General features: G+C 40.9%; 1 protein-coding gene across 1 annotated transcript in view; it reads right to left on the reverse strand.

Annotated features, from left to right (window-relative positions):
• The window catches only part of kdm4b (lysine (K)-specific demethylase 4B), a 40021-nt gene that overhangs the window by 24394 nt on the left and 1879 nt on the right, over window positions 1-13748 (reverse strand). Inside the window, 5 exon segments of the mRNA XM_018673037.2 lie at window positions 3384-3433; window positions 10365-10558; window positions 10843-10957; window positions 11584-11759; window positions 12348-12778. Coding sequence (XP_018528553.1) covers window positions 3384-3433; window positions 10365-10558; window positions 10843-10957; window positions 11584-11759; window positions 12348-12752 — 940 coding nt within the window. The 5' untranslated portion in view covers window positions 12753-12778.

Genomic DNA, 13748 nt, shown 5'->3' on the forward strand with positions numbered 1-13748 from the left:
AAAACTGGGTGCTGTCACTTCCAGAAATCGTTATCCCATTCCGCACAACCAAAGAGAAATCCTTTGCCTGAAGAAGGTCTGATTTTCAGTGACACAATTGGGTGTATCGAAATTGTGCAAGCAGCAGCAGCACTGAAATTGATAGACAGAGGCTACCAATTGTGGTTCTGTCTCCAAGGTTACTAAAAAGAAATTCTGAGGTCACAGTACTTTGCAATTGTGTATTGTGAAAATGTGTGATTTTAACTGCTACTATTTTGATCTACAGCACACTTACACAACTGCTGAAACTTGCAATGCTACCTTTTGTGTTACAAAATAAGCCCAATTCCTTAAAACACAGCCTACTTTGAGATCATAATATACCCCCCTCAGACATTTTGGGTTTTCAAAGCCCCAACTCTCTCTCTAAAACAAAGGCTTACTTTTGCTCTTGGAGACAGAGAAACTCAGATGGCCTCTGCATAATCAAAGCAGGAGTTTCTCCTCTATCGCTCACTCTCCCACTTTTTATGGTCTGTACCCGCCAGTGCCTCAAAGGGGGGTCCATCCAAGCCTCCACCCGGTTAAACTTTAATGTGACTGACAGTATAATCGGCACCCATTTCATCCTTCATTTTCACTGCATTGTTTCAGCCTCTGTTCTACCCTACAAAGCGTGAGAGGGAGAGGGGGCCTCTATTCTCTCATCGCCTGCCTGCTTGTTGGAGCTGATAAAGGTGAATAATGTGCAGACGGAGCCCGGGTATTAATCCCCATTAAAATGCAGCTGGCTTTCTGAGCTCTCTACGGGGTGATATTAACTTAAAGGCTTCATTCTGTCCTTTTGAGTTTGAAAATTAAGTTCCTGCCTCCAACCTTGCACCCTCCCTACCCACCACCCACTCCACCCAAAAAAGTCTGACGGCTGAAATAATGTGGAAATGAGGAGCGATAAGAACAACGGCTGTCGCTGTGTCAAATGTTTGGAGAGGAGTTTTCAAGTAACAAGACCATTGTCCCAGCCCCATTAGGCATTCCTACTATACTCATAACTGTCTTTTTAGGACCTCGTAAACAGTTGGCTGCCTGTGCTGACGATGGCTTTGATAGGTCAGTGGGTGCTTGTTAAATAACGTTGGAACTGCTTTCCTCCCACTGCCAGCTGCCTAGATAAGAGAGGCTACAATCTGACTGACTGAAAGCTGAATACTGACATGAAGAATGATAAGACATGTCTACTGCGTGCATTTTAAGACTTGAGTTTGATAGCATTTTATCTCATCTACTATCCCAAGATTGAATTTAACTATCAAATATGAAAGTTTTCACATCTCATATCAAATCCATTTAGATTTAACATTCGACAATCTCACTGAAAACCATCATTAGTATGACAGACAAACGTGACATACAGTAAATGTTACACAAAAAATAATCTTACATCAATTTTACTGCATAATGAATTCTTTTAATTAACCTCACAAAGAAAGCATGGCTGACACTTAAAATCTGCTTCAGATGGATGTATTGTAGGAAAGGCACAGGTGGAAATAATGACACCAATAATGGTTCTGTTACATTTAGGTGGGGCAGTAAGTTTAACATGAACAACATGAGGGCAGTGGAACTGGAATTACTAAATGGAAAACAGCCATTATTAATATTATTAATGTGTATTTTTGTGTTTTATCCAAGGCAGTGGTTCTTCTGAATACTGATTTTCAAAAATGCTTTCACCAAGTAAACCTTTAATCAGTGTCTGATTCACTACAGTGTGAATCAAGACACTGATTAAAGGTTTAGGGTGAACAAAATGGGGCTCGCTCGACGCTAAAGATCAGGATTTAGAATAACACAGGTGTATCTAACAACATGAATAGTTGCTACATGATTTTAGGTCTCCTAGTTCCAGCACCTCTGTCATGGAGGCACTGTTATGTTATGAGTTTAACCTGTGATTTCCCTCCTATGGCATTATGGTCAACTGTTACGTTGTTACATATGCATATAGCTAAAACTTTGATGATGACAACTGCATGTTTTACCATAAATTACACAGTGAATTCTTTTCCTTTGAAGAGACTGTCTCACATGTCACATATCGTGCGCTACATATGGTAGCCACTCCAGTATAAAAGATGGATAGCAAGTGACAGGGGCTATGCATTGGGGATTATTGATTTGTTCTCAGCTCCTGACAGCAACAAGGACAAACGGTGTGTCTGTTTAATGTAGTTTGGACTGGACAACTCTCCCTCATCAACCCCACATCTTCTACCTCACTCTGAACAACATGCAATACACAAGGTAATCTTCATTGATCAAAACAGGGAGGAGGAGAACATGGGTGGGAGAAAGGAAAGGGAGAGATGCAGGGAGACATCTTGTGCTAGAGAGAGGGGCAGATGGTTGACGAAACACTAAAGGCAGAATGACTAAAGACTATCACGCTTCAGACCCCATCTATTTGAGTCAGACATGATTTTAGATAAAAACCCATTAGGTCAGAACCATCTTTAGCTATAACATTCAGCAAAGCATGTAATGTTCAAGTAAATTAGAGATGCACTCTGATAAAAACTGGTTCTAATGCACTTGATTTTGTTAAAAATCTGCAGTGCTCTTCAGTCGTCACATGTATGAAGACAAGGTAGCAAGCAGCAGCCAGTGCTGGCTCTTCTATTGATCAATGCACAGTCTGGATCACTATTTTGATTGGACTTCGTTGTACAGGCTTTGTAGGTTTACTCCTTCCTTGCAGAACTGACAGTTGATGCTGCTGGCTTCAGCTCAGCCAGACTCTCCCTCCAAACTTATGCATCTCCAGCCCTCCTGATCTTTTTAGTACAAGTGACTGCACACACTAAGTGCTCCAAGCTGCTCCTCCTTCTCGAGCCCCATTTTAGCACAGCCAGGTGACAAAGAAATCTATGTTTTTATATGTGGTGAGAAAGCGGGATATGAATGTTTCTCATCTAGTGAACACATGCGAAACATTTTTCTACAGCATGTGCCACACTGTTTACTGTGAGGACCAGTGTGTTAGCCAGACAAGAAACTGCAGAACGGTTGTTTATCGTGAGTGGTAAAGGGTTCTTAACAGTGATGTGCATGCTGTGCTTAAGGGGAACATGATGGGGTGTAGCGGAGAGCTGCTACTTTACTTTCTATTCTCCTGTGCGAGGGAGAACGGTAAGTATGCTTTGAATGTGTGCTAGTGTGTGTTCTGTCAGTGTGTTAAGTGTCTAGCATGTGTACAATTTCATAGTGTGTTGAACAGTCTGAAGCACTTGCGCCTTCATTTAGCATGCATTACTGCCTAACAGGAAGCTGGGGCAGGGTATAAAGGGGTAAAATAAAGAAGGCAAAAGAAAAGGATTTTACTGAAAGCAGTTACTCACCTTGTGCCAGCCTCTCTAGCCTCTTGCCGTGCTCAGGTGGGACGGCATACCTGCAGACAGAGGGGGTAAGACGGTGGTCAGTTTAGTGAAAGTTTTGCCTATTGCTAAGACAGGCCACCTTGTTACCAGAAGGAACAAAAGTCTGACATCTGCAGAAATATAAAAACAAACTGTACCGCAGCTTATTCTATAACCTGTTAAAATTTCTGTTCTTCCTTTTCAAATATTCTTGTCAAGTAGAATACATAACTCCCGTTGAATATTATGGTACCATTACTCTCATGCATTTTCCTAGAATATCTCAAATATGTATACATTATTCTCTCAGATATGGTCATTTTAGAATGACAAGATTTTCTTTGGCCTCTTCTGCATTTTTGATCTATGAAAGGTCAAAGGAATCCCCAAGTTTTATCCAGTCTAATCTACAACTGACCTTGTTGGTCACTGATCATTTGCAAATAAAATTGATGTAAAAATGGAAACTGCAGGCCAATCAGATTCTGACTGGGCTGGCTTCTTGACATTCAACATATCATGAAATCACTTTTTTTTCTAAGGCTACTGTATGAAGCAGTGTAAGTATTGAGCAATACTTAGTGTTCCAATTAAGGTCGAAGCAGCATAATAATATATAAAGTCAATGCAAAGATGCAAACGGACGCAAATTCATGCTAGGTGTGACGTGATCATATGAGTCAACAACACTGCACCTTGAGCAAAACACTTGAGGGTTATGACTCACCATAAAAAGAAACCAGAATAAGAAAATGACAAGACTCTCTGGGAAAATAACACAGAAAATGAGAGTCTCTGTCAAATTTTGAGATCAGACATAGTCTTAGCTGTCACACAGTAACACAGACAGACAGACAGACAGACAGACAGACAGACAGACACACAGACACACACACACACACACACACACACACACACACACACACACACACACACACACACTCCAAAGACACATGGCCATGTGTTGCTAGCTAGCCACGACTAATGTCTGTACAGCTGTACAGTGGCTGTTTGGGGCAAAAGGGATATAGATCTGAAAATACCAAAGGAATTAAAGCTGACACAATATAGTTATAATTTGAAAGGAAGAAGAAGTGGAGACAGAAAGGGCGATGGCAAAAGATAAAATGACCGGTGAAGGGCAGGACCAGGAGAAATGGCTGTTTTGGGAGTGCTGGGTTATTTCACAGCCCTCAGCGCTTACCATTTTAAGAAATGAAATTTCCCATGCCGCACATCTCACCACTCTACCCCTCCCCTCCTCTTTTACACATGCACACATCATGCAAACCAATCACTATTCTTGTAAATGTTTGGATGGTGTGCTGGGGTAGGGTTCAGTTTGATACCATTTTGCTTAAATCTGTTATAATGTTTTGACTGCTCTAGCTGATCTTTTTTTCTATTACTGCTTTGATTTTTTTAACTGGCCAAATTAGCAATAATGACTCTCTCTTAGTAGTATTTAATTTCTTCCCCTCCTTCCACTTTGTTTCTGTTGTATTACTGTAAAAATACAGCAGCCCTGTGGCTCTGGTTCCATATTACTCTACAGGCAGAGCAAGGCACTAACATTGCCAAGAAATCAAAGTGTTTTACTGTTAAAACATAAGGTAGGCACTGCAATGCCTGTACCATTTCACCAAATATCAGATGCTGCATTTAGAAAGTGAGTTTATTTGTAAAACAGAGTGGGAGGGAGCCAGCAAAGCTCAAATCTAATCCGTTCATTTGTGAAGTTATTACAATGCTTTTTATTACTGCAATTATTTCCTCGGGGTTGCTTAAGCCTCCAGAGACCTCAGGCAATGAACTATGGGCGGAAAAAAAATACGTTCTCACTCAAGCCTCAACAGCCACACGGATGTTAGAAACAAAAAGGAGAAACAGAAGGAGAGCATTAGAAAGAAAGAACAAAGATGGAGTGATGGTGAGAGGCAACACCACGTAAAGAGAGACAGGAAAAAGAATGCACAAGAGCTTAAGACAGAGAGAGGGAGGAAGAGATAAAAATAATAAACACAGAGAAAAGACAAACTGGATTTCAGACAGGGGAGGCAAGTTGCAGTGCCACACTGCCACCTGTAGACGAAAGCTTCGAACTTCAGAGAGGTGCAGCATCCTTTAACGTTTTATTGTTATAGCCTGGATTTACACAACTACCCAACATCAGCCGCCCTTGATCAAAGTCCTTAATGCTCTCTGTATCTTTGTTGTGGTGCTAAGAACCATAATCTTTCTCTAAGTGTGAGCATACTTGCACTTGAAAATAATGGGTCATGACTAAGACATTAAAATGAGTTGTAATTTACTTAAACCTGACCTTGGGTTTGGGTCATACAATTTCATACTGTTAACGCTCCTTCTCATGAGTCTCAACACAACCACAAACAACATTCTGACTCGTCTCTCCACACACATCACTGAGCCATATTGACTCTTTCATACTGTGCATTTGCAACTAAATTAGGAACATACTGTATCATACAAACTGTCCTGCACTTTTGCCCTATAATGTTGTGTAAGCACTTATTTTCATTAGTAGCATGTATCACTTAAAAGGCTGTGTGTCTCAAAACCCATTTCACAACTGACCTCCCTCTGCCCTCAACAGTGTGATGTGAGGTCTGAAGTTATGTTGGGACTCAGGCACAAACTGGAGGTCAAACAATATGGCTGTTAAGTAACATGTGTTACAGTGTTTGTGCTTAGTTAGCCTAAACAGGTCATGGGTACTGAAGATGAAATCAATACTGATCTTCAAGGTACATTTTCTAAAATGCTCACATATTCCTTTAAAGGTGTTTTTGTCCTCGGGGAGCATCACACAGCAGAGTTTTCTGTGTAAATGTGCATGAAATTTCAGAGCAGCCTGTGCCAGAGAACATCCCTCAGATGATCCCTTCCATCCCAGCATCAAACTAAACAAATCAGCCGATCAGCGTGTCTCCTCCTGTTCCCTCCCTCCTAAGGCCACGGTTGCCATGGCAGCAACACGTCTGTCACTCCGGCAGCAGAGAGAGAAGCACACAAATAAAACAACACACGGCAAACGAAGGCTTGAACTTTTCCACCTCTCTGAGGAAGAGCATGATTTATCTATGGTGGGAGAGGCGTTCCTAGCAGGTGGCATTAAGATGTGTTGACAGCATATAGAGCAGCACGGTGCTTTAGTGTGTTTTTCCCGCTAACAGACAGGCTTGGAATATGTGCATTCTTCTTATTCAGTGTTTTCCAGTTCAAGGCGTTTTTTTTTTTTTAATGCTTTGCAGAGCAGACAGCACGTTGGGATTCTGAGATTCTAATAGTACTTTATTTATTTAATCAGGAAGTGCAATCACCAGATCAGACACTCTTTAAACACCTTTTCCTAATTGTCTGCATACCCTCAAATTAAGAACTCTTAATAATTTAAATACATACATGAACACACATGTAGCACAGGGAGAAGAAAAAAGCTCCTTGCAGCAGATCCCCGAGGGTCTTCCTAGAAACTAAATAGTACTACAGAATCTTTAAAGGCGGTTTCAATCACTCCAAACCCACCCAACATCCAAACCGCAGTTACAACTCAGCTAATGCCATATGCAGATCTTCAGCTCTCCATTTCTCCCCTCTGGGGAGAAAAACTGTCAAACGAGAATGGTTCAAAACCGTTGGACTACAGAGGAGGTTGGAGGACTGATGGATTCATAATAAACTCCCTCCCTTCACAGGAAGTTGCAGTTGAGCTACGCTTCAAAATATCCATTTCAATTCTCTTTAGTCAGTTTTTCACTACCTTTCCCTCACATGCTCTGAGGCTAATCTTTTATCTGACAGCAGATCTACTGGTGTGTGTTGGGGTAGAGGGGTGATTGAGAGGGTTTCAGCAATAAAAATAAAGAGAAAGAGAATGATGGAGGGATAAAGACAGGGAGAAAGGGAGTGACTGCTACGGCTGAGATCTTTCATACATCCACCAGTGTGCTTTTGTGTGAGTATGTGTGTATGGCAGTAGTAGTTGTTACGGTGGGGTCTGACTTTGATGGGAGCAGAGTTGCATGGGGAATGGACTTAATTTCACAAACGGCTGCACTATGAGAGGAGTGGAAGAGAAAGAGAGAATGTGTGTGTGCTTTAAGGGGGCATGGTCTGTTTAACAGCCTGTAATTACCTTACCACACACAAGTGTAAAAGTGAAAATGATTCAATTTCAGAAGTATGAAGATAGGAAGGCCTGCTGAGCACAGAGTGAGAGAGAGAAAGGGAGCAAAACCAAGTGAGAAAAATAGACAAAAGAAAGGAAAGAGGGAGAAAAAAGAAAAGCATGTTTAAAAAGGAAATGAATGGTGTGCACCCATTCATCTGGGAGTTAATTAGTCTTAAATGACAGCGATGGTGGTAAGAGTAAACTAAATGGACGTATAAAGAGGAGAAAAGCAATAAAAGCAAAAAGATGGAATGTATAGATGGGCTAGCAAACTGCAGACTCTGCAAAGGCAGATAAACTTCAAAAAGCAATAGAGGCAGTATGAAAGAAAAAGAAAGGCCTCTACATTTGTTAGGGAGCCCTTTTAGTCTAGGAGCATTAGAGTGTTAACCATGAACTGCAACATCTATAGGTCAAATCTAGCCAGGGACCTCTGTCTTCCCCACATTTCCTGTCATCTCTCTATCTCCTCTATAATAAACGGCACAAAATGCCCTAAGAAAATATTTAGAATAAACAAACCTACAAAAGAGGAACCTGAACGCTGCAACAGAAAAAGTCTACATAAGCTCTGATACTTCTTAAAAGAGTACTTCAATTTAGCATTGCACTACGATAACATCATCAGACTCCATTCTCAGAGATGGGTAGAAATGATGAAGAAGAACCAGAGGTATTCTCTTTTTTACTCCAAAGAAAAAAAGAGACATTCTTCTTCTGTTTCAAAACATGGCACATACATTACTCACAATGGAATCAGTAGTTCAGTTCAGTAGAAGATTCAAGTGTGTTATACAAGTAGCAGCTAATGTAGCCTTGAGCTGCTAGCCCCAGGGCTACATTAGCAACTACAGAGGTCTGGTACGTCCACAACCACAGATTTATTTCCATTTCAAACTTGTAGACTTCAGACCCAACTGACACTACCTAAAGCAACATCGACAAAGGCTTTTTTTGCTCACAAGCAGTGGTATTCCTCAAGGCCCATGAACAAACTAATGTGTAAAACCAGTGCCATACTCTATACACTTATTTCCAGAGCCTTGTTGATGTTGGTCATATGCATTTCTTCTGTAAGTCATTGATTCAAACTATGTACCAAACAAGTCCTGCTGACGTGTCCATGAGCAAGACAGTAACACCCATTGCTTGCCAATTTAGTACCTGCACTACTCTCTGTAAGCATGGCACCGCTACCACTGAACTCAGCTTGTTGAACACCAGACTGAAAATCACAGCTGATGAATGTCATTTTTATCTACACACACACATACGTTGACAGTTGAGTTGTAATGATACATAGCCACACTCAGTGAGAGGTATGAAAACGAGACAGGTAGATGATTTTAATGAGAGCACATCACAGAGAGTAGAACTGGTACCATGCGTGCGCGCACACACACACACACACACTGTACACCACTCCAGGAGGAGAACAGGAGAGGGAGAAAGGTGGAAGGGAAGCATACTGTGATAAAAATGAAGATAGGTAAGAGAGCAAACAGAGAAGGGAAGCTTAGAAACAAACACACACACTCATTCACCTCACACATACACACACAGAATACTGTATTTCTGAATGCTCCAAGGCAAGGTTGGCTCTGCTCACCTGCAGTGCCAGAGATAAAAAAAAAAAATATTGACGGAAAGGGAAAAAACACACACACACACACACACACACACACACACACACAGAAGAGAATATCAAATGGCAGGAGAGGAAAAGAAAAAAAAGTATTTTTCCTCAGGTACCAAGGACCTCCAGCGGTGAGTGACAGAGAGACAAAAGGAAATGTAATAATGATGCACAGAATAGAAAGCAAGGAAGCAATATAACAGAACAAATCACTATAACTACCTATACTGGGCACCAGCTGCTACAAATGGTTTCAGCAAACTTTTGGTGCATCCACAAGAACGAAGTTATGATGAAACCTTGAATTTCACAACACCAGTAAGAATCAGGTCATGTTGTACTGTTTTTTTCTTTTGTTCAACATTCTTTAGGGATTTTAAGCTCAAATTTGAGGTCAAATTATAGCAATCTGAGGAGAAAAAAAAGACAAGAAATGGTAGAAGAAGAGAAGATGAACAAAACTGAATTCTAGCACAAATTAATGAAGCATTTGTCCTCACGTCCTAAAGGTCGATTACCATTTAAAAATTACGTTTCCAGCACACAAAGTTGAAAGGAAGCAACAAAATTTGAAATACACTCACTCCTTAATCACTTAAGGACTGCATCATACTAATAATGCTCAGACTGACTGGATCAAATTGTGATGAGGTAGTATAAGTTACAATCTGCTCTACCTGTGGTTCTTAAAATTGAACTACATGAAATGTCAAGTTGTGTTTTCCCCAATCGATTAATAGTAGCAATTCATGGGCTAAGGATTATGTTCCTGTTAGGCTCCACTTGGACTTTAGGTGGTGCTGTTAACTACTCTAGGATTTCAGGTGGTATCAGACAGACAGGATCCTCAGGTTGTTAAATTTTCCACAGTGCATGCCAACACGTCAGGTGCTGCTTGTCACACAACTACCATCAGCAGCACTCCAATACAGTCCAGCCAGTTTTGTGAATCATCACAGTCACATCATCACAGTGATTGCTACTGCTGTCAGTTGTAGCCTACAACCTCATTATATGACCAGTAGCTACATTTGGACACTAATGCTGTGCACCACGCAGAGATTTTAAATCCAATTAAAAGTTTAAAATGATTGAGGCTGCACAGAAAACGTTGAGAAAAAAAACAGTGACTGACCAGGACTTAGGCTGTCCAAAGTGCAGGTAGTTGATGCTGTAGAGGTCCATGTCCTCAGTGTGCCAGGCAAATGTGGTCTTCCACATGCCAAAATACAGATACGGGGTATTTACGCCCTCAATAACGATGCCGCACTCCTGCTCCACCATATCCAGCAGTGTGTTGAGGTGGCCGATGTTCCACTCTTGGATGTCCTGGACAGAACAGTATGCATTTTCTATGATTAACATGTAGAGAACAGTCTGGACATATGGTCCTCAAAGTCCATCAATAGCTGTACCACCAGATGGTGCTGTGGTCAAACAAAATGTTTAAAAAGTACTGAGCGCAGTAAGTAGGGTTGGTAAATTACTCTTAACAAATGAGCACACACACACACACACACACACACACATACACGCACACATACACACATACACACACATACACACACACACACACACACACACACACACACACACACACACAAGACCTTCACCTCATCATAGATGGAGCCACTGACATCTGCACCATAAATGGGTGACACAAATGTCAAGTTTTTCCAGTACTTCCTCTCCAGGTCGTCAAAGTCTTTGTGGCGAGGTGTGCAGTACCTAAAAAGAGAACAGAACCAAATATACTGTCAGCAGTGAGTAGAGAGTCAGCCTTTCAACTACACCCTCATGTTGGCAAGCATCCACCACTTGACAGTTTCAGTTTTCAGTCACTTACATATAACTTGGCCTAAAAGCACTGAATAGGAGACACATACACATGATAAATAAATGCTTACAATAAGGGCTATTTTAAAATGACTTAATTCATACTGACATACTTCGTTTCTAATGCAGAGAAAGCACTAGTTTTGACACATTTTTCCAAATAGCTTTAACTTTAACAGCAACAAAAAAATTAGGAGAACAGTGTCACTGTTTTAATACACATTTTATATATTAACATCATTATTCTATCTTATTATCAGTAGTAGTGTTTTATATTTCAATCACAAAATCCTCAATATTGATATGCTATAACATCCATTCAATGTCATTCAAGAATTTTTTTGAGCACCAGAGGTCAGAAAAGACACTCTAAAACAAATCAATTCTCTTGTAATATATGAAATTTGAATGAAAGCCTCTCATCATCAGTTACAGTCCCTTCTAAACACATGATTGACCACGTCAACAAGTAAAAAAGAATGACCACATTTAGAGATGGGGCCCCTGCACCAACTTACTTCTTGCTGTTGGCCAGCTTGCGGTACTCTCCCACAGTCATCGACTTCTTTTGGATGTTGTACTGGGTGAACAGGCCTGACTGACCGGTCACCACCTGCATGATGGGAGCTGGAATCACCATGTCCTCAATGGTGTCATAGGATCTCCGCGGCTTCCAGCCTTCTGGTGGAATAACCTGTTAAAGAGAGCCAATGGATAGCATTTACATGACATAAGCCAGCATTCAAATTGAGAGATACTTCCTGCTACATCAAAGTATAAGTTTTACATTCAACAAGAATATTATCAGCATATCATACAACCTTTATCACTCCTTACAACTTTTATTGTACCTTATTTGTGGTATGTATAGCTTTCTAATCTGCCAGGGCATTCAAATTCTATTTAATTCCACTGTAGAGTTGAAAAACGAATAATCAGATACATTTAATCTCTTCATTATTTGACTGAACATTTACTAACGGCAACTTGGTAACATAAAATGTTGAATATTTGTTGATTTCAGCCTCTATAATGCAAAGAAATGTTTGTTTGTATCATTATAAATACAAATACTTTGTGCTCTTCTAACTTAATAGGCCTCGTTGATATTTTTGATAGTTTTAGACACTTAAGATAGATACTTGACTGTAGATTGAAAAGGTAACAATGAGACATTACCACAGGTCTGTAAAGAACAGCACCATATATGTGAGTGTATGTGTAAGAGAATGGACAGTATACCATATGTGCGTGGGTGTAATTGTGTTTGTGTTGTCCTCACCTTGGCCAGGCCAGCACGGTGAGCTCCTTGACTCTCCATGTAGACAATGTATTTGGCGAAATCTTTAAACTCCTCCATGGTGGGCCTGAAAGTCATGATCTTGCAGCTGGGGTTCTTGGCGCTGACTGGTGGCACTGGAGGGGCTGGGGATGGCTCAGAACCTGGAGCAAGCCCTGGGGCGACGTCTGGGTTTGCAGGCTGACCTGAGGTGAGATCTGGAGCAGCATCTTGTTCTGAGGTCACTGCTGTGTGAGGGGTTTCAGCTACTGCTGGCTCCTGGGTGGGAACCTGGTCTTGGGTTGCACTGGAACTGAGAGCAGGAGATGAGGCTGGGGCAGGGTCTGGGGGTGAGGTTGGGGTAGGGTGAGGAGCCGGCACCGTGTCCATGGGCATGTCGGTAGCCATTTGGTTGTCAAGTGTTGCAGGTAAACCTGGAGGGGATAACATGGGCAGTCAGGGCATATTCAGTGTATTCAAGCTCCTTTTCAAAATGCCAGAACCATTTTACAAACTCAAATTGGGAACAACTGAAAAGTGAGTAACATGTAAGAGCAACAACACCCTCTGCAGCCATAAGTGGCAATTATAGGATGCTGGTGCAATAAATTCTGTTGGGCTCTGATTCCAAGTTACACACGCACCCCAAAAAGCTAAAAGCTCATGCACAGAAAACAAAGCCCATTGCTCATTCAGGTAACAAACACAAAATTCATTGAAGGGGTGGATAAGTGAAAGACAAAATTACTAAGCTAGCTTCTTCTGTGCGCGACATGATACCATAAAGAATTACACACCTTACGCAAGTTTAACACACTTTACTCAAGCATTACTCATGGGGTATTGTACCCACTCAACCCATGTTGCAAGTACTGTACCATTAAAATGATACTGAAGCTGTTATTTCAATGCAAAATAGTTGCATAATGTTGCTTTAAATTGAAACATGACTACAAGATGTGTGTTCACTATGGTTAGGTTCATAATAGACAATGACATTGTGTGAAAAAAATCACACGTGTTTAGTCACTACGGGCAACTAAAGCTCAACTTACTGTGTGAATGAAAGCTGTACACAAACAATAGTAGCCCTGAGTCTTCTGTTTGACCAACCAGCAGTGACAAGCACAACAAACTTCACCCTGATAACACCAAAGAATTAACTCTACAACATAGATTTTTTTGAGGGCAGAAAACTATGGACCAGGAACTTGGAGCTGAAACAATTAGTCGATTGAAAGAAAATTAATTAACATTTAGGTTGTTCTTCAAGCAAAAACAACATCCATTTTCTGGCTCCAGCTTATCCAATCTGAGGACTTTCAGTTTTTCTCTGTTTTATACAACAGTGAACTTTATGTCTTTGGTTTTTGGACAGTTGGTTCAACAAATAAGGCAATAAAT

Source organism: Lates calcarifer, linkage group LG17, assembly GCF_001640805.2.
Source record: "Lates calcarifer isolate ASB-BC8 linkage group LG17, TLL_Latcal_v3, whole genome shotgun sequence".
Taxonomy (NCBI): domain Eukaryota; kingdom Metazoa; phylum Chordata; class Actinopteri; family Centropomidae; genus Lates; species Lates calcarifer.